This window comes from Schistocerca nitens, chromosome 2, assembly GCF_023898315.1.
Source record: "Schistocerca nitens isolate TAMUIC-IGC-003100 chromosome 2, iqSchNite1.1, whole genome shotgun sequence".
Lineage (NCBI taxonomy): Eukaryota > Metazoa > Arthropoda > Insecta > Orthoptera > Acrididae > Schistocerca > Schistocerca nitens.
Genome location: NC_064615.1, coordinates 445,082,836 through 445,102,666, shown reverse-complemented (window position 1 = coordinate 445,102,666; position 19,831 = coordinate 445,082,836). Strand labels below are relative to the sequence as shown.

At 39.3% G+C, this 19,831-nt stretch overlaps 1 protein-coding gene across 1 annotated transcript in view; it reads left to right on the top strand.

Annotated features, from left to right (window-relative positions):
* Positions 1-17,661, top strand: part of LOC126235075 (Down syndrome cell adhesion molecule-like protein Dscam2) — a 70,512-nt gene extending 52,851 nt beyond the window's left edge. The window contains exons 11-12 of the mRNA XM_049943809.1: positions 2,071-2,354; positions 17,406-17,661. Of these exons, the coding sequence (XP_049799766.1) occupies positions 2,071-2,354; positions 17,406-17,519 (398 nt within the window). The 3' untranslated portion in view covers positions 17,520-17,661. The remainder of the gene's footprint in view (positions 1-2,070; positions 2,355-17,405) is intronic.
* Positions 17,662-19,831: the final 2,170 nt, after the last annotated feature.

The following is a 19,831-nucleotide window of genomic DNA, read 5'->3' as shown; positions in this document are numbered from 1 at the left end:
ACACACTGTGTTCAGCAATTAATCAAAACTCTACACTACCATGGATGATCACTGTCAGTGATTATGGTGACAACCTGGGGAGAGGTTCCATTGCTTTGGAGAGGCATACAGTGTCACTCATGATGTTATGGTGTGGGGAGCTATTGGCTATAATTCCAGGATGGGGCTGGTAGTGACTGAGGGAACACTTACAGCATAATGATACATCACAGACATCCTGCATCTCATGTGTTGCCACCTCTCACACAACTGTAGCATCATGCCATTTTCAACAGGACAATGCTCATCCACACAGGGCACATTTGCCTACGTGAACTGTCTGCACGATGTTAGATAGCCCTCTGGCCAGCAAGACCACCATACTTGTTCCCAATAGAACACTTGAGGAACCAGATTGGATGTCAACTCTGTGATGTCAAGAACCAATTATCACATGTATAGGCCATCATGCCTCAAGAGAGGATTCAATAACTTTTGACAATCTTACAAACAGAATTTGTGCACACACTCACACCAAAGGGGGTGTGACATCATACCGATAAGTATGACTCACACTGTGTAGTTCTTTGTTAATTTGACTTGAGTGTGTGATAACTGAAATAACTTTACTTACTTTCACAAAATGTTATGTTTCATTTAATTACCTTCTCCTTTTCTGTATGCTTCTCTTTTTTGTCAGGCCATGCATTGGGGTGTTGTTATATTACCAGCTTGTCAAAGATCTTGCTATAGGCAACAGAATCTCACTGAACCTTATACACACAAGCAAAGTCTACATGGGAATTATATTTGTGTCTCATACTGTGGTTAGGGTAATTACATCTAATTTTAAACTGCTTTTTAATATCAGCTTCAAATATCAGTTAAGAAGATATGAATGTAACTATTTCCGGATATTTGTAGTGCCCTCTATATGATGTGGAAACAGATATTTGAAATGACATTTTCATTGCTCATTAATGCTAAATAATGTCCGCCCCCGGTAGCTGAATGGTCAGCGTGACGGATTGTCAATCCTCTGGGGGTTCAATTCCTGGCTGGGTCGGGGAATGTTCATGCCCAGGGACTGGGTGTTGCGCTGTCCTGATCATCATCCTACCATCCTCATTGACTGAAGGTCACCAAAGTGGCGTCAAACTGAAAGACCAGCATCCGGCGAACAGTCTGCCTGATGGAGGGCCCTAGCCATATGATTAAATAAATAAATTAAATAAAAATAAATGCTAAATAATTTTTTTTCTTTATGTAAGCTGAAGATGGAGAGGGAGAAGGGAAAAGAAAGTGAAGGGAGTACTGATGTCAGCTGCATTGGGACTTTATGTGGAATCAGCGGAGATGAGCGAAAATGTGTGCAGGACCAGCATCCTAACCTGTGATCTCCTGCTTACTAGGCAGTTGTGTTAACCCTGACACAGTGTTTATTGTGTGGACTATCTCGGCATGGCTCTGGGCTGACCCACATTTCCACCTAGAGCCACCTGTCCGCAGTGCCTGTCCATTCCCCCCATGCTCGCTCTACTGAGACTTCCACAGGAGGCTGGACGTAATTGTGTATCCGCACAGAGGTTGGTGGATTCATTGCCCGTTGAGGTGAATCAATTACATGACTGCATGGTATCTTGCTCTTTTGGACATGTCTGAAAGAACAGACACCACGCATTCATATAATGATATAAGTTTTTTCTTTAGCTGTAGTAACCAAGAACATAATTTCATAGAGCTAACCTAGGTGTAAGTAGAAAAAATTAGCTAGCTTTTCAGTTTGCAGATGAAAACAATCAAATTTCATCCACTACTAAACAATTTATTTACACTCAACCTCTTGATAATTTCTGTTGCTCATCTAGTCTTCACAAAATTTCAACTGTCTTTCCTTTCTTCTTCGACAATAGTTTGATAAGATAGTAATTATTCCCAATTGCACATGTTTTGTCCATCATGTATCTTGTCATTACTCACTATACATCACACATACTAATGAGAAAAGAAACTCATGCTAAATTTTAAAATATATTTTACATGTAGATCTATAGCCTATAAGAAACAACATGACTGCTTTTATTTTTAAAGGAAAGCCATCAGAAATTGGACTTGTGGCAGATATGGACAATGTTGGAGGATGTGATTCAACGTCAACAGTGAGAGGGAACAACATGAAAGCTGCAGCTGTAATGTGCCAAAATGCACAAGAAGCTGCTTTTCTTTCAACTCCATCTCGAGTATCATTTGGCTGCAGGGAGGATATTAGCCCGTATGCTACTTTTCTGGTTCCCAACCATATCAACATTGATGGTTCAGATAAAGGATCCCCATTATCATCAGATCAATGTTTTCATTACCAGCCTTCTGAAAGAGTGAGTATTAACTGTGAACTTGTTTTATAGTTTCTAATTCCACTGCAAACACAAATGAAACAAGAATAATGTAACAGTTATTGAAAATTAAGGAAAAAATGTGTATTTTCAAAGTACAAGGAGACAACTGGTTGCTCAGTAGTTACTATCAGGAGCCAAAATTCCAGTTCTGCAAGTAGATTTAAAAATAGAAAATGTTGGTGTTGTAGGTGCCATGACATCAGCTTATCATTATTATCAGTGTACCGTCTCTGCTGCAATTACAATGTCAGTGTTAATGCAGTGTGTATCGGGTTATGGTATAATGAGAGACTGGTTACGGTTCAACAGGTGTACAGTTACCTACACAGCAAGCATACTGTAAATTAATTTTTTCACCATAGATGTTTTGCATTAGTGATAAAGCATCATTACAGGTGACTGGAATTTACTGCTCCCTTTCACATGTTATGATGACAACTGGTTTTTCCTCTTTCTGCAAACAAAGGTTGAAATCAAAAATTTGGTTTGACTTTCACTACTCACTTTCCTACTCGCTTTTAGAAGACCACTTTTCACTGAACTGTATTTAGTTTTCATTAATTAAAACTTCCAGTCTATTAGTTATTTAGTTTTCATATGCCCTTCTGCTTAAATTTGTAAACCTATGTGTTATACATATCTTCACACAAATTCTAATGTGGCTGCACTTGTGTGTGAACATTATGGTATGCAGCATATTGTACTTTGTGTATTGTTTTTATTTCTCCCCTTGCATTTTCCACTTGTGAATGATGTAGCCTACACAAGATCAACTGTCAGTTTTCATACGAGTTCAAGTTTCTCGTATTTTACTGACATGGTCATTTTATGAGATGCGTGCAGGTGGAAAAATATATTGATGATTTTTCTTGCAATATATATTCCGCAATCTTCAAGAATCAACCATTACAGCTTGGACACAGGATTAGCCAAGAGTGAGCTTCTTAGAGGAGGATGTACCTTTTTTTAATACAAAGTTGACTATGGCACCATCCTAATCAGTTTACCTGAAGACAGTGCCCGGTAAGCCAACTCGGACACATTTTTTAATTCACTGTAGCCACTTTGTGATATTTTTACAGAAATCATTTGAACTGCCTATTAAGATTATCAGTTTGATATAAATTAATGCTCATGGCAAATTGCTTTTGTTTCTGATACTTCTGATAATGAGGAACTTGATTCAATGAAGCTCTTTCTTTTTCACTTTAGGGGCTAATGAGCTTCATTATTCCATAATTGTAGTACTAATAACACTATTACTTTACTGTTGTCACTGTTTTATGTCTTCCACATTTGACAGTTTTTGATAATGAGACATTTTTGTCATGAAGTTCTTTCAGAACTAAAATCTGTTGTTGTGAGTAAACGGCACAGAGACTTCATTTATTCCTTTTGCAGTCACATTTGCTGTATCTAAATCAGAGCCTACAGTTTCAACAAGTTCAAACTTTTGTATGTTAGCATACCAACACTGCAACTTAGATGCACTGATTTAATTGCTTGTCAGAAGTTGATTGTATCAATTGTCTAGACATTTGATCAAGCAAATAAGAATGGAAAACCCTTTGTTATTTAGAACCAAAATGATTCTTTGGCCTACTTTTCTCATATGTAATATTTTGTCTTCAGATGTACTTTCATATGCCTGTGATGATATTTCACTCCCTATTTAGTGCAGTACATACATCTTTCAGCACTTCTTCCTGAAGTAGTAAAACTTCATTTTGATAGTTTAAAGCATTTTGACTAAATACTGCTCCAGAGAATGTACTTTATATTTTCTTTCAGTTTCAGCTGTTTCTTTCTTTACTTTTTATTGTATGTATATTTTTGCAATATGCATCTCCCCTATAGCATGAAATAAATACATTTTTTTTCATAAGAATTTCCAAATTACCACCATTTTAACATTTAAGTAAGCAATAGGAAATGATAATTCTGGTGCCTAGTACATAAGACTGTGAACTTTTTGCTATTTGTCTTTTAAATTTACTTTTTATTTCTGGCATATGAATCATCTTTTGAAATGGCAGTAGCAGATGTTAAAGTATATGCAACACAATATTATGTGTGTACTTAGTAGTCACCTAATAGTAAACTGGGAAGAACACATCCATTCATTCAGAATGAGATATTATTTATAAGATCTCCTTAGATTACAAACAGTTTCATTTAAAATGATCAGACTGTGTGATGTTACTTGTTGGTGCTGCTGACATTCCCATATGTCACTGTCGGATGACTCAGTCAAATAGCTCTCTTACAAATAATATTTTCCTTGGTGCCATTCTATGTGAAGTGACCCAACATGGATGTAGACCATCTACAAATTTGATGAAAATTGTGCAGAATTTACCTGCATGAACTTCTGTCAGTCTTCAATTCTATTTGTAACTTGGTAACATATTGGTACTGGTACTAAAGCCATTTTCACGAGGGCTACTTAATCTATTTAATTGACAACACTTGAGGAATTAAAGTCAAAATTAATTTTTTTCTTTGTGGTAGATATATTCTACTTCTTCATTTATCTGATTGGCTACTTGCAACATACACAGTTAAGAAATTGCCTGTTTGCAGGGCCAGTCGATTCGAGAACATTTTTCCACACAAGTGACTTATCATTTGGTAGCCCCCTTCTTCCTCATTTCCCACATATCTTTCACTCATGTCAGTTTTCCCTACTAACTGTGATACAAATGTATACAAATCTTGCATTTGGGTGCCACAGGTGCCCTCACAGTTTGGCATACCAAGCAGCCACTACTACTTGTTTTATGTCCTGTAACTTACAGTTGTGGTGCCTCTGGTATCCTTCTTAGCTTGGCACCCCAAGCAGTGGCATGTATCACTTGAGCCTTAAAACTTGCCCTGTTTAATTGTGTTAGATTGCTCCAATTCTCTACAGTCAAGTCCACCAGCTGTTGTAATTTTCAAGATTGAAATTTTCACTCTGCAGTGGACTGTGTGCTGATATGAAACTTCCTGGCACATTAAAACTGTGTGCCAGACTGAGATTCAAACTCACAACCTTTACCTTTTACAGGCAAGTGCTCTGTCAAAGAGCTAGCCAAGCACAACACATGACCTGTCCCACACTGTGGCTGAGCCATATCTCTGCAATATCATTTCTTTCAGGAGAGCAGTCCCTGCATGTTTTGCAGAACAACTTCTGTGAAGTTTAGAAGGTAGGATATGAGGTACTGGCAGAAGTAAAGCTGTGAGGATGGGTCGTGTGTTGTTCATGGGTAGCTCGGGTGGTAGAGCACTTGCCTGCGAAAGGCAAAGGTTCCGATTTTGAGTCTAGGTCCACAACACAGTTTTAATCTGCCAAGAAGCTTCATGTTGCCATTTTCTTAATAACTATATCACCAATCTCATGCATCTTTAGCTTTGTGTATGTTTTTTCATCTCTTGAACCAATCTGTTGAAATTTTGAAGGTGCTATACCAAAGACTGATTTATTGGGGTAGTTATAAATCTTGATCACATCACCCTCACCTAATTCACATTGAATTAACATCTGGGATGTTCCCTTTATGGATTTTTTTTAGTTTATGGGCACATTTTTGTGCTGGTTCTTTATCAGACATAAATTTTAGGTGATAAGCCACATCTAACTCAGCTAAGCACAGCCATATTCATATTTTTGAGTCTCTTTGCCAAACTGTGTATAGTTTGATCTTTTTAAAAATTCATACTGTGTATGAACAGTGCCTCATGATGAAAACATAGCTAGTCATTTTACCCAGCATAAACCATTTTATTGAGTTGAAGCTATTGTTCTTTAAAAGAGTGCTTTTGGGGCTTTTAGGCCTGTGCAGTGGTAAACAGTCAAATGGCACAGAGAACTGTTAACATTTCAAAGCTGCCAGCTTATAATTGATTATTCCCTACATGCTGGGCAGCAGCTTGTCTTGGAATCCTGATCATATTTTTACTTGCCTGATAAAAATAGTGAAAGCACTCAGAAGACATGTTCAGATTTCAATGTAACTTCATACAAGCACACACCATTGGTGGGTATGTAAATGATTAGTTCTCTGTGACATTTAGATCAGCCACTTTAGAGCATTAGTGTTGTTGATGTTAAATGTTGTTACCAGTGTCAGACGTTGAGTGATCACTTTGAAGGACAGAGGTGCCATGTACTTGTGTGAGACTATGTTATCAATACCTGACAGTGTTTGAAATTGTGGCTCTCCATTTTCCTGGCTGGTAGATCTTGCAATATCCAGACCTGCACAAAGCAAATTGCAATCCTTTCACAAAGCAAATTGCAATCCTTTCACACCTGTATCTGTCATCTGAGAACAAGTAATGATCTCTCTGCAACATTCTGTGTCATCCCGCACTATTGGTTGGAAACTAACAGCAACCAGAGTAGGGTACTACTGTCCCATGAGTTCGGTGCTCTTAATATCATAAAACAAGCAGCTGTATTTGGAATGGTGCTGTGACCCAGAACTGCTGATGAATGGCATTGCATTGTGTGCATCAATTAATTGCCGATCTGTCCAGATGTCGCTGAGTATGGCAGCAACCTGGAAAAAAGTTCCATTCTTCCAATTTTTTAGAGAGGCTTTTAGCCTAACGATGTGGAAAGCCATCAGGGTGACTTCAGGTCCCAGTTGGTAGTAACTGAGGGAACTCAGATGGCACAATGGTATGTCATGGACATGTTCCATCCTCATGAGTTATTTCTCATGCAAAACTACCATGGTGACTTTTTCAACAGGACAATGCTCATTCACACATCTCTAAATGCTATCTGCATGATGCTGAGGTTCACTTGTGGCCAGAGGAATTCCCACATATGTCCCTAATAAAATACCTGTGGGACCAGCTCAGAAGTCAACTTCATCCTTGTCCCAGTATCTATGATATCAAGGAACCGTTACAACAGTTGTGATCCAGCTTGTCTCAGGATAGGATACAGTGGATTTATGACACCCCTCCCAAAGAAATTAGTGCTTGCATCCAAGACAGAACGATGCACTGTAATAATGATAAGTGGACTCACACTGCCAAGTTATTTCTAAATTTGAGTCAATACTGCAATCATCAAAATACTTCACATACCCTCTCAACCCATTCAGCTTCATTTTGTTTCCTCCTTCCCTTCTGGGCACCTAAGTTTTTTGTCAGGCAGTGAAGTTTAATGTAATTCAACAATGAGCACACACTGCATTAATGTTCCAATCACATTTTGAAAGAGGGAACAAAAATTTTATTCTCGTGAGTAGTGGATTGCGGTGTGACACTTGTTCGAAGTATTTTCACTGGGGGGAATGCAGTGGGGAAGCCAGTGGGCATTCTGGTGAGATCCTCTCCTGGAACTGCAGGTTATGTAGCAAGAGTAAACTGATAGAGGAGCAGGAGCGTAAGATCTGTGCCCTTCAGGTGCAGTTGAAAAACGCACAGGAGGAGCTAGATAGGATGAGGAGGGAGAAGGGGGTTGGGGAATGGGAGCTGGCTGTTGGCAAGAGATCTGCTAGGAGAAGAAGATTTTCAGATAGTTTTACTATTGGTGTTTACAATAGATATGACCAACTGTCAGAGTCTAGTGGAGAGGAATCTCTAGTAGCTGTAGACGTAGGAAGTATGCAGCAGACCTCAGTAGTTACTGTGCCTAGAACAGTTGCAAAGTCGAAGAGGAAGAAGAAGGTTCTGCTGTTAGGTAGTTCACATGGCAGAGGTGTAGGCCAGCAGTTGCAGGAAGTGCTGGGAAGTGAGTACCAGGTCACCAGCATTGTGAAGCCTAATGCAGGGTTGGCTCAGGTGACTGTTAACATAGGGGGGTTATGTAGGGATTTTACTAAAGAGGATCAGGTAGTGATTGTGGGTGGGGCTGGTAATAGTATTGGTAGGGATGGGGAGTATAACATAGATGGTGACCTGGAAAAGATAGCCACTCAGACTGGCAACACGAATGTGCATTTCGTGGAACTGTTTCAGCATCACGATCGGCCTCATCTTAATACAGCCGTCAGGCGTAATAACATGAGACTTGGGGGTGCGCTGATGACAGAAAGCATGGGTCACATTTCAGTGGTGTCGGTGGAGTCTATCAGCAGGACGGGTTTCACTAGACACGGCCTGCACCTCAACAGGTATGGGAAGGGGAGGTTGGCAAAGCTTATAGGTGACAGCATAGGTGGGGTTGGTGGGATCACTCATGGGAAAATTCCTGCAGTAGTGTGTGTTAGAGCTGCACCTTTTTTAGATTGAAGTCAGCTGATAGGTATTCCTGCTTAAGGGAAGTCTCTCTAACAAGGGAATCACTTTTGACAAAGCTTAGGTATCCGAGTAATGAGGGAATTAGTATATTTCATCAAAATATACAAGGTATTAGGGATAAAGTTAGTGAACTGCTTATAGATGTTGACTCTGAAATTATTGGTATATCTGAACACTTCTTAAATAAGGAGATAATTCAGAGGCTTCCTTTACCAGGATACAGGTTGGCTGGCTGCTTTTCGAGGAGCTCTTTGCGGTGTGGGGGAGTAGCCATGTATGTGAAAAACGGCATCGCATTTGAGTCAATTGATGTTTCAAAGTACTGCACTGAAAAGGTGTTTGAATGTTGTGCAGGTGTGGTTAAATTTAACGGAGTTAAACTTGTAACTGTTGTTATTTATAGATCCCCAGACTCCGATTTCACAGCATTTTTGCTAAAGCTAGAGGAGGTTCTTGGTTCACTTTATAGGAAATACAAAAAGTTAGTTATATGTGGTGACTTCAATATTAATTGTATAAGTGATTGTGCAAGGAAGAGGATGCTGGTAGACCTCTTTAATTCATATAATCTTATGCAAACCGTATTCTTTCCAACGAGAGTGCAAGGGAACAGTAGAACAACCATAGACAACATTTTTGTTCATTCCTCATTACTAGAAGGGCATTCTGTTAGAAAAAAGGTGAATGGCCTTTCAGATCATGATGCGCAAATTTTAACTTTAAAAGGGTTTTATGCTGCAACTCGTGTTAAATATAGTCATCAGCTGTTCAGGAAAGCTGATCCGGTTGCTGTAGAGACCTTTGTAAACCTTATAAAGGAACAAGAGTGGCAAGATGTTTATAGCGCTGAGACAGTAAACGATAAATATAATGCTTTTCTAAAGACCTTTCTCATGCTCTTTGAAAGTTGCTTTCCGTTACAACGTTTAAAACAGGGTACTAGCACAAACAGGCAGCCTGGGTGGCTGACTAGAGGGATAAGAATATCTTGTAGAACAAAGTGGCAATTATATCAAAACGTTAGAAACAGTCAAAATCTAAATGCAGCAGCCCATTACAAACAGTATTGTAAGGTGCTTAAAAATGTTATTAGGAAGGCAAAAAGTATGTGGTATGCAGATAGAATAGCTAAGTCTCAGGATAAAATTAAAACCATATGGTCAGTCGTAAAGGAAGTTGCTGGTCTGCAGAGACAGGTCGAGGATATAGAATCAGTGCGTAGTGGGAATGTCCGTGTTACTGATAAGTCGCATATATGTACAGTATTTAATAATCACTTTCTGAATATAGCAGGTGAACTAAATAGAAACCTAATTCCAACAGGGAATCATATAGCGCTCTTAGAAAAAAGTGTTCCGAGACTGTTACCTGAAATGCTCCTCCATGATACTGACAAGAGGGAGATTGAGTTAATAATTAAATCACTAAAGACCAAGAACTCTCATGGATATGACGGGGTATCTAGCAGAATACTGAAGTATTGTTCTATGTATGTTAGCCCAGTACTTAGCCATATCTGTAACTTTTCCTTTAGGAGTGGTCGGTTTCCTGATCGATTAAAATACTCGGTAGTGAAGCCACTTTATAAAAAGGGAGACATTGATAATGTTGACAATTTTAGACCTATTTCTATGCCATCGGTGTTTGCTAAAGTTATCGAGAAGGTTGTATATACAAGGTTACTGGAGCATTTAAATTCACATAATTTGCTGTCAAATGTTCAGTTTGGTTTCAGAAATGGTTTAACAACTGAAAATGCTATATTCTCTTTTCTCTGTGAGGTTTTCGACGGATTAAATAAAAGGTTGCGAACGCTAGGTGTTTTCTTTGATTTAACGAAGGCTTTTGACTGTGTTGACCACAAAATATTACTGCAGAAGTTGGACCATTATGGAGTAAGGGGAGTAGCTTACAATTGGTTCGCCTCTTACTTTAAGAACAGAAAGCAGAGGGTAATTCTCCGCAATATTGAGGGTGGTAGTGATGTTCAGTCCCAATGGGGCACTGTTAAGTGGGGCGTTCCCCAAGGGTCGGTGCTGGGGCCACTGCTGTTTCTTATTTATATAAATGATATGCCTTCTAGTATTACAGGTGATTCAAAAATATTTCTGTTTGCTGATGACACCAGCTTGATAGTGAAGGATCTTGTGTGTAATATTGAAACAGTAACAAATAATTTAGTTCATGAAATAAGTTCGTGGCTTGTGGAAAATAATTTGATGCTAAATCACAGTAAGACTCAGTTTTTACAGTTTCTAACTCACAATTCAACAAGAACTGACATTTTAATCAGACAGAATGGGCATGTTATAAGCGAGACGGAACAGTTCAAGTTCCTAGGCGTACGGATAGATAGTAAGCTGTTGTGGAAAGCCCATGTTCAGGATCTTGTTCAGAAACTAAATGCTGCTTTATTTACCATTAGAACAGTATCTGAAATAAGTGACACTTCAACACGAAAAGTAGTCTACTTCGCATATTTTCATACGCTTATGTCGTATGGCATTATTTTTTGGGGTAATTCTTCTGATTCAAAAAGGGTATTTTTGGCTCAAAAACGGGCTGTTCGAGCTATATGTGGTGTAAGTTCGAGAACCTCTTGTCGACCCCTATTCAAAAATCTGGGAATTCTGACATTGCCCTCACAGTATATATTTTCTTTAATGTCGTTTGTTGTTAGCAATATTAGCCTATTCCCAAGAGTTAGCAGCTTTCACTCAGTTAATACTAGGCAGAAATCAAATCTGCATGTAGAATGCAGTTCCTTGACTCTTGTGCAGAAAGGAGTGCAGTATTCTGCTGCATCCATTTTCAATAAGCTACCACAAGAACTCAAAAATCTTAGCAGTAGCCCAAACACTTTTAAGTCTAAACTGAAGAGTTTCCTCATGGCTCACTCCTTCTATTCTGTCGAGGAGCTCCTGGAAGAGCTAAAAAATTAAGCAAATTCCAGTGTTACATTGTTGATTGTCTTCATTTAAACTTATGACTTGTCACCTGAATATGTTTTTTTTTCTATATTTCATTTTATCTGTTTCTAATATCGTGTTATAATTTCATGTATTGACTCGTTCCATGACCATGGAGATTTCTCCTTAATTTGGTCCCACGGAACAATAAATAAATAAATAAATAAAAATAAATACTAAAAACAGTATTTAAATTCACTGATGAAACACCAAAATTTAAGCGTAATTTCTGCACCTTAACTGAAATGACATCAAAATAGAAATAGAAGTTTCTGACAGATTTAAATGTTTTGTTTTCAACACAATAAAAAATCAGGTTTGTCAGTTTTAAGATATGTAGTGTCACAAATGGGGACAGTTTGGTACACGCAGTATTCTTTGTAACCTTGAAAGTTGATTGTGAATACCTTTGCACAAAAGTTCATGAATCACTAGTCTTCTGACAGGCGGACAGACAGACAATGAACTGGCAAATGATCATGTTTCACTTGCATTTTACTCACTTCGGGTTTCTTATATAAACATGGGAAAACTTGTCACAACAATTTTTTTTACTTTTTGCCATTTTAAAGCAAGATGTTGAGCACAGTTAGTTGTGTGATAGCTCTGTTAGGTCAGGAACAACGGTGTGCCAAACTTGAGCATTTTCTCACACTTTCTGTTCTGAAGAAAGAACCGTTTTTGAAAATAGCTCTGCTGTCTACACAAATCCATAGATGGAGCTGAATTTGGTATAAGTTTATGCATGTCCATTAGGTACATTCTGTAGAAATTTCAACAAAACTGGAGATGGCCAAGTCAAGAGTCACAGGTCATTTTACTGCAAATCATTAATCTACCTTGAATTCTGTTGACTGGTGAGGAAATACCTGACAATACATGTGTCTGCTTGGTACAAATTTTATATTTTGTGGAGTATCATTTCAATGGTTACCACAGTTTTCTTATTTCCTAACTATCATTCCTAAGTCCACAGTTAAGATACATGAGAGGCAGATTTCAGAGGCAAACCAGTGAAATCATCTCTATCTATCTTTCTTTCTCTCCCTCCCTTCCTCCCTCCCTCTCTCTCTCTCTCTCTCTCTCTCTCTCTCTCTCTCTCTCTCTCTCTCCCCCCCCCCCCTGTGTGTGTGCATGTGAGTGTGTGTGTGTGTGTGTGTGTGTGTTTGTTTATATAATGTAGCAGCCAGGTTGGCGACTGCTACAGTCACCCAAGGATAGCACCTGAACATCAGGATGTTTAGTAAAGGTGAACTTAGAGTATGGGTAATGCCAGACCTGTGGCAATGGGAATCCGGAGAATGTCCTCGGGTGACAGCCTTTATAGGCAGCTCATTATTTACAGCAAGTCGGCTGGCATCTGTCGTCAGGAAAAGCTGAGGTGGTAAAACGCGTTGTCGGCAGTGTTGGTGGCAGCCGTCTGGAACAGCCTTGCTGAGTTGGTGGAATCAGCACAGCTTGCCCCAGAGAAGTGGACAGCAGCAGAGAAGTGTGCCAGCAGTCTGGGAGATGGCAGGCGAGATTCTGTGTGCATAGGTTGAACCCAGGATCCCCAGAGGCAGTGGACTGCGCAGCACTGGTATGTGGTGAATGGTCCCACTGGGCTGGACTTAGTTCAGTCCTGAGAGCCTCAGTCTAATGGGTGTTAGCAGGCCCAAGACTGTGCCTAGCAGCCAGCATGGACAGAGGAGGCAGCCAGCTTGGGTAGAGATGCATCGGTGCTGAGGCTGGTACAGAAATCAGGGCCAGAGCTGAAGCACAGCCTGGTGCCAGAGGTAGTCACTTCGGAAACCCAGTCTGACATCAGAACAGGACAAGTGTAATACCTGGTAATGAGATATCTGCCCGCAGTGCAAGTGATGTTTGGCATGACTTGAAGGCCTAAATGCATTTGTATGATCAGTGTTGTGAAGAAAAGCACTGCTTGTTGTCTTGTATGCCTGAAAAGTGCTGGCTCAGACATTGCTGACCTGTCTCAAGACAGTTTACGAATGCTGCTTTAGCAGTATGTCAGTGTCTTTCAATGACTTCTGTAACTGGTAGCACACTTGTGCCCCAGCTAAGCCAATGTTGCAACCATTTCTCCCCCCTTGCAGGGGACAGTACACAATGTTGTTCGTAAAAGATTGAGTCAGTGGGAGTACAAACTGTAGCTTCATCACAAAATCAAATTAGAACACAGGCTACGATGGAAGGCATTTGTGTAGACTATTCTGGAAAAAATGGATGACAATGATGCATTCCCCAGTTTTGCCTGTTTCTCCGGCAAGGTCACATTCCATATTTCTTACACAGTAAACATGCACAACTGCCGCATAGGGGGAAGTGAATCCCCACGTTGTGATAAGAGTGTGAATCTGACTCTCTGAAAATGAATGTGTGGTGTGGATTGTTGAAAGACTGGACTAGGTCATAGCCCCATTCTTCTTCACAGAGCCTACAGTTAACACAAAACTGTAGATATGCTGAAGCTATATGCCATGCCACAACTTTCTCGTGATGTTGCCTTTCAACAAGATGGTGCATCATGCCATTTAGCAGACACTGTGAGGGATATCTTCGATCTTGAGGTCCCAGATTGCTGGATTGGGCCCCTAGATGCCCAGACATTTTGCCACTTGATTTTTTTCTGTGGGGCTTTATCAAGAATCAAGCATACCAGGAACCAGTTCATGACTACCAGATCTGTGTCATCACAGTTGTGCAGCTATCGCAAATGTGATGCTTGCAGCGCTGCAGAAAACTTGGAGAGAATGGTAATACAGATTAGATGTGTATCGCACCATTAATAGTGTGCATATTGAAAGTATTAAATGTGTAACAAAACATTTTGAGTTACCAAACTTGTAGAAATATACCATCAATAAATATCTCAATTACTTCTCAAGTTGCTACATTTTATATAATTATATGTTTAACATGGACACCTTGTACTTACTGGGAGTGCCAGGCAGGCAGGCCTGGAGTCCCCAGTGCTGTTTAACGGTGGATTACTATTCCCCTCCTTTGACCCTCAATCATGCCCCTTATTAGTTTTCTGCCTGCAAGCTTATTCCCAATGCCCTACTGGGCCACATTTCTTACACTGTGGCTAAAGGCGCTCTCACCATATGTGGCCTGACCACCCACAATAGTAACCTTGACTGCTGCAGAATATACTCTACTTCTATCCTGAACTTGTGTCAGTGCATCAGCTTCTTCCAATGCTGCTGCAATTTCCATGGCTTCAGCAAAATTTTTAGGGAATTCAGCCCTTACTTTCCTTGACACATCAGAAGGTGACACCACAAAAATGCATTTAATGTGTTCTGCTCTGCCTCTTGCAGAAAGACCCTGTTTGTATCATTGCTCCTGTCTGTATCATTGCTGTCTGTTGTGTTGACAAATAACGTTTTAATCCTGTCCACAAAGTTCTCAGTAGACTCCTCTTGCTTCTGTGACACATGGTTTAACTTTTCTCTATAATACCTACAGCCATTCTTCCATTGTAACAACCCAGCACTTAGGACTCTCTAATTGCATTCCATTAACTCCTCATTGAACATTACATATCCCTTAGTGGCCCCAGTCAAAATGTAATTTATCCATATTTAATATATAAAAGTTGCAACATAGTGATTGTTAACATGTTATCCACAAATGTCAATATATCCTCCCCTGCTTTACCAGAAAAAGGAGACACTAAGCCAGAAGTGTTAGCAGCTAGGAAGGGTGCTGACATACTGGATGAAGACTTCCCTCTTATCTTCTTTCAATGCCTCTAACTGCTTGCATAATTCTGTATGGTCTGCCTGCATCGTTACATCTTTAACACTTGATTTAGTAATGCGTGAGTGGATTTTGCAGTAGTATCCTTCTCTACTCCCCCCCCCCCCCATCTTCCCCTCAGTTTGGACCTTGCAAAGCCAGAGAAGATATTCACCAGGAACGGAATCAACAACAAAACTACTAGTGTGAAAAATATTGCACTGCACTCACTGTGCTGGAGTGCCATTGTAGACAATTGCCTCACAAAGTTGTTCACTGTTTTCTGGCAGTAGTCTAAGGCACTGCAGTCATGGACTGTGCGGCTGGTCCCAGCAGAGGTTCGAGTCCTCCCTCGGGCATGGGTGTGTGTGTTTCTCCTTAGGATAATTTAGGTTAAGTAGTGTTTAAGCTTAGAGACTGATGACCTTAGCAGTTAAGTCCCATAAGATTTCACACACATTTGAACTTTTTTTTTTTTTTTTTTTTTTTTTTTTTCTGGCAGTACTTCTATAAACAGACTTTAGCAGTCTGGGTTGCTGGCAGCAATGTAATCACCCAAGTACACACAGAAGGCCACGTGATCTTCTGAGTGTTGATTATGGGTATCCTGAGGAAATGGGTAATGGCAGAGCTGTGGAAATGGTGAAGCTAGAGAATGATCTCAGGTCATATACAGCTTTTATTGGCATTCATTCTTGACAACACAGTCAGATAGTACCCCTAGTCAAGAGCAACTGAGGTGATAGAATGTATTATCAGCAGTGCTGGTGGCAGCCTTGCTGAGTTGGCAGGATCAACACAGCAAACTCCAGAGAAAGCCAGATTTGGCATGACCTGGGATCCGCAGACAGTGGAGTGCTATGTGCTGGTGTGTGCTGAATGACTGCACTGGAGTCTGCCCAGTCTGTTACGTGACAGTATTATGCTACCTGATGCTAGCAGGCCTGTGATTGTCTCTAGCATCTGGTGTGGACTGAGAAGGCAGCTGGTTGGCATGGAGACTGCATCAGTGCTGAGACTGGAGTCAAAGCACGACTGAAAGCAAAGTGTAGCACTATGCATCATGTCAGAAGCCCAGCCTGATGTCAGGGCATGACAACTCTAATGTTGTGTGGTGAGGGACATGTCCTCAGTGCAAATGATCTTCTGCAGGGCTTGGAGGCCTAAGTATAGCTGTTCAGACAATACTGTTGTGACAAAAAGCTCTGCTTGTTGTCGCTTACACTGAGATGAGCTGTTCCAGGTGGTGTACATGTAGAGCAAGCTGGACTGTCGAAAGGCATCTTGTCACATGCACGACTTAAGTTAGCAGTATGACAGTGTCTGCCACTGGATTTTCTTAACTGGCAGCCCACCTGTGGCCTGCTCCAGCCAAGTGTGGAGCAAGCTGTGGTGGCTACAAGAAATGAAATATCTAGTAGTTTCACAGACAAAAGATTGCAACATGTGTGATATATATGAATGTGTGGTGTCTGTTCTTTCGAGCATGTCAAAAAGAACAGAACACCACACAGAATCTGCAGCTTGGATACATAATGAATTCCTTCCCTTTCCTTTCCTTTCTCCCCCCTATACATTCAATTTACATAATGTGTGATACAGTCAGACTATAGAAAAATCAAGCAAGGACATGAGGAACAGATCTTTAATAATGAAAGTATATCAAATAAGTTCCTTGTGATCATTCTACAGGATGGTTTTTTTAGGATATATCTACTGGCAATACTTATATTTTGTGTACAACTCACTGTTTTTGGAATAATGCTTATGTTTTGACACTAGAACTTGTAATTATGTGTGCAGTTATGGTTTAATATAACTGGGGGAGCTCCCTACAATTACTTGACGATAATGAAGAAAATCAGTATTACCATGTAATTTGAGGAGACATTAAGTAGCTCTCAGAAACCTGTATCATAACCTATGACTTATACTCTACAAATAAACAGCAATAATAATAATAATAATAATGGTTATTATTATAGTTATTATTATTTATAAATGATAATTAGATCTCACAAAGTTACTACACAGTGTCCAGTATTCAAAAAATTTCACTGGGATTTTACAGAGTAGTAGCAGCATTCAGTCAGTCCAGATGAAAATACCTAGTAGAACAAGATCTGAAAACGAAGTTGTTGACTGGATCCCACTCCACAGCCTACATCAGTCTAACAGGTACTGAGTCTGGAGTAGCTCGTGCCTTGTTGGCTCGAGATTTTTGTCTGCTGACAACAGTGTTTAGTGTTTGTGATCATGGAAGAGAATATAAGTACAAATAGTAACTGTAAAATATTCAAGTGCCTTCAGAGACAACAGCAGCAGAAGAGGAGAAAAGATTTTTATATTGTATCAAAAATCACACTCTATACATTTTAAAGAATAAATATTTTTGAATCATTGTTACTGTGTGACATATGACATTTGCACACATTTTAAGAATTATAATGTGTCAAATACTTTATGTCAAAAGTTTCCTCTAAGCATTAACTTGTCTTGGTACCACAGTAAATTTGTGTCTACTAACAAAAGGTTATATTTTATATGTGACTCTGACATTTTATACCATATTATTGATAATACACTACTGTAAATGTTTGTATTATGATCACACGTTCTGTTACTTTCTCAATAGTCTCACAGGAGATAAAATGCCAAAATGTGATTTAAATTTAAAAAACCTGCTGATGTAATTTACCAGTGGTATTAATAAGTATGTGATATTAACTTTCTTTCAGGACTATAAGTCTCCAAAACATGTACCCATATTTTAAAGCTTGTATGGTGACATTTTCTCATGCTTTCATTTTATAATAAAACTGATGTACAATAAATCACGGAACATAATTCATGACGGCTCGGTTTTTACTTTCCCACTTACAAGAATTGAACATTGCAGCTACAATAATGGAAAGGGATATACATGAAATAAAGGAAAGGCAATCTATTGCTGATGGATGTGGGGTGCACAGAAACTCATAAAAGGAAAGGCCACCACTCACCTATAGCTGATGGATGTGGGGCGCATAGGAATCCACATTAGAAAACAGCATTTTATACTGCTTTCCGAGCTCTTGCTCTTTCTCTAGTATAAGTAAACATAATCACAAACACAACACAGACACTCAAAAGCACATGCCCATGGCCATGCCAATCTAAAATTAAGAGGAGTTAAACACTGAAAGAGTTTGAGAGAACTGTTTGACACAAATTTTCGTAAAGCTCTTACCCAAATTTAGGCCATTTACAGTACTAACAATGAGATTTGTGCCAGTCAACACCCCCATAAAGCCATACATATAGCACTGCACACTATGAGGAGACAGACCTGATAATTCATGTTCTACAGGTCATGCTATTTTGTGAAATTTACAGGTTGTCATGCTCCATTAAGAAAGAGGCAGCCTCTGTACAGTTTCAAGAAAGTATTGTTTATATTTTGTTACCTGATGTAATAATGCCTCAAATGCTAGAACTGTAGAATAAGATTTTCATTTGATATTTACATCTGCAAGTCTGAAATATATAATGCCCTTTGGCTCTGGACCAATTGTGTAATTATTTACTGACTCTTTTTACTGATAAAATAGGGCTTATTTTAGATTCTTTGAGGTTGATATCTTCCACAAGCTGTTTCCACTGGCAGTACTGGACTCCAATGCCAGTTTTCAGAGAGATAGTGCCTTCTTCCCTTTCACAGAATAAATATTCGGTATGAAAATAGGCAAAGTTATTCGCATTAGACTGATTACAGCTTTTATATTGACGTTTTATTTCACACTGGTACAGTTTTTTACACCTATTTTTGTCATTCAAATAGTCGCTACGAGTGTTGCCAACGCTTAAAAGCGAAATAGGCCAAATGTGCCTACAAGGCAAGCCAGGAGAAAACTGAAATAAAACTAGGTGCATTATAGTGCAGCTTTATTTTTGCAGTAATTATACTGTGTGTGGCGAGGGGGGGGGGGGGGAGATCTGCACGGATCAAATTTTACACACACAAGCCAAAAAACGTAATCAATGCAGATATTATTCTGAAGGAATTATTTTCTTTGCTTCGGAATCAAGTTCTTGTAAAAGAATTTACTCAGATTTACTCATTTCAGGTATACAATTCAATGTAAAACAGCTTAAGGAGATAGTGTTCCACGGAACATTCTTGTTCCACGGAACATTCTATCATATCTTAAATGCGTGTTCAACATTTCATTTTAATGGCTTTAGTAGCCTGAGAAAAATGTACTGATATCCAAAAGTATAAAACTTATGGAAAGCATAAAAGAATAACAATGTGCCATGTGCACTCATTAGAGAAACGATTTCTTGATGCACTTGTGCTTCGAATGCACGTATAACAGTTTGACATTTGATTTATACGATATGCATGGAAAATATCTGCCCATTTTTAAAATATGTAATGTTTTACGCAAAAATGTATTTAAATAAACATCTATATTTAAATGAACATCTATATATCAGTTCCTATCGCATAACTTT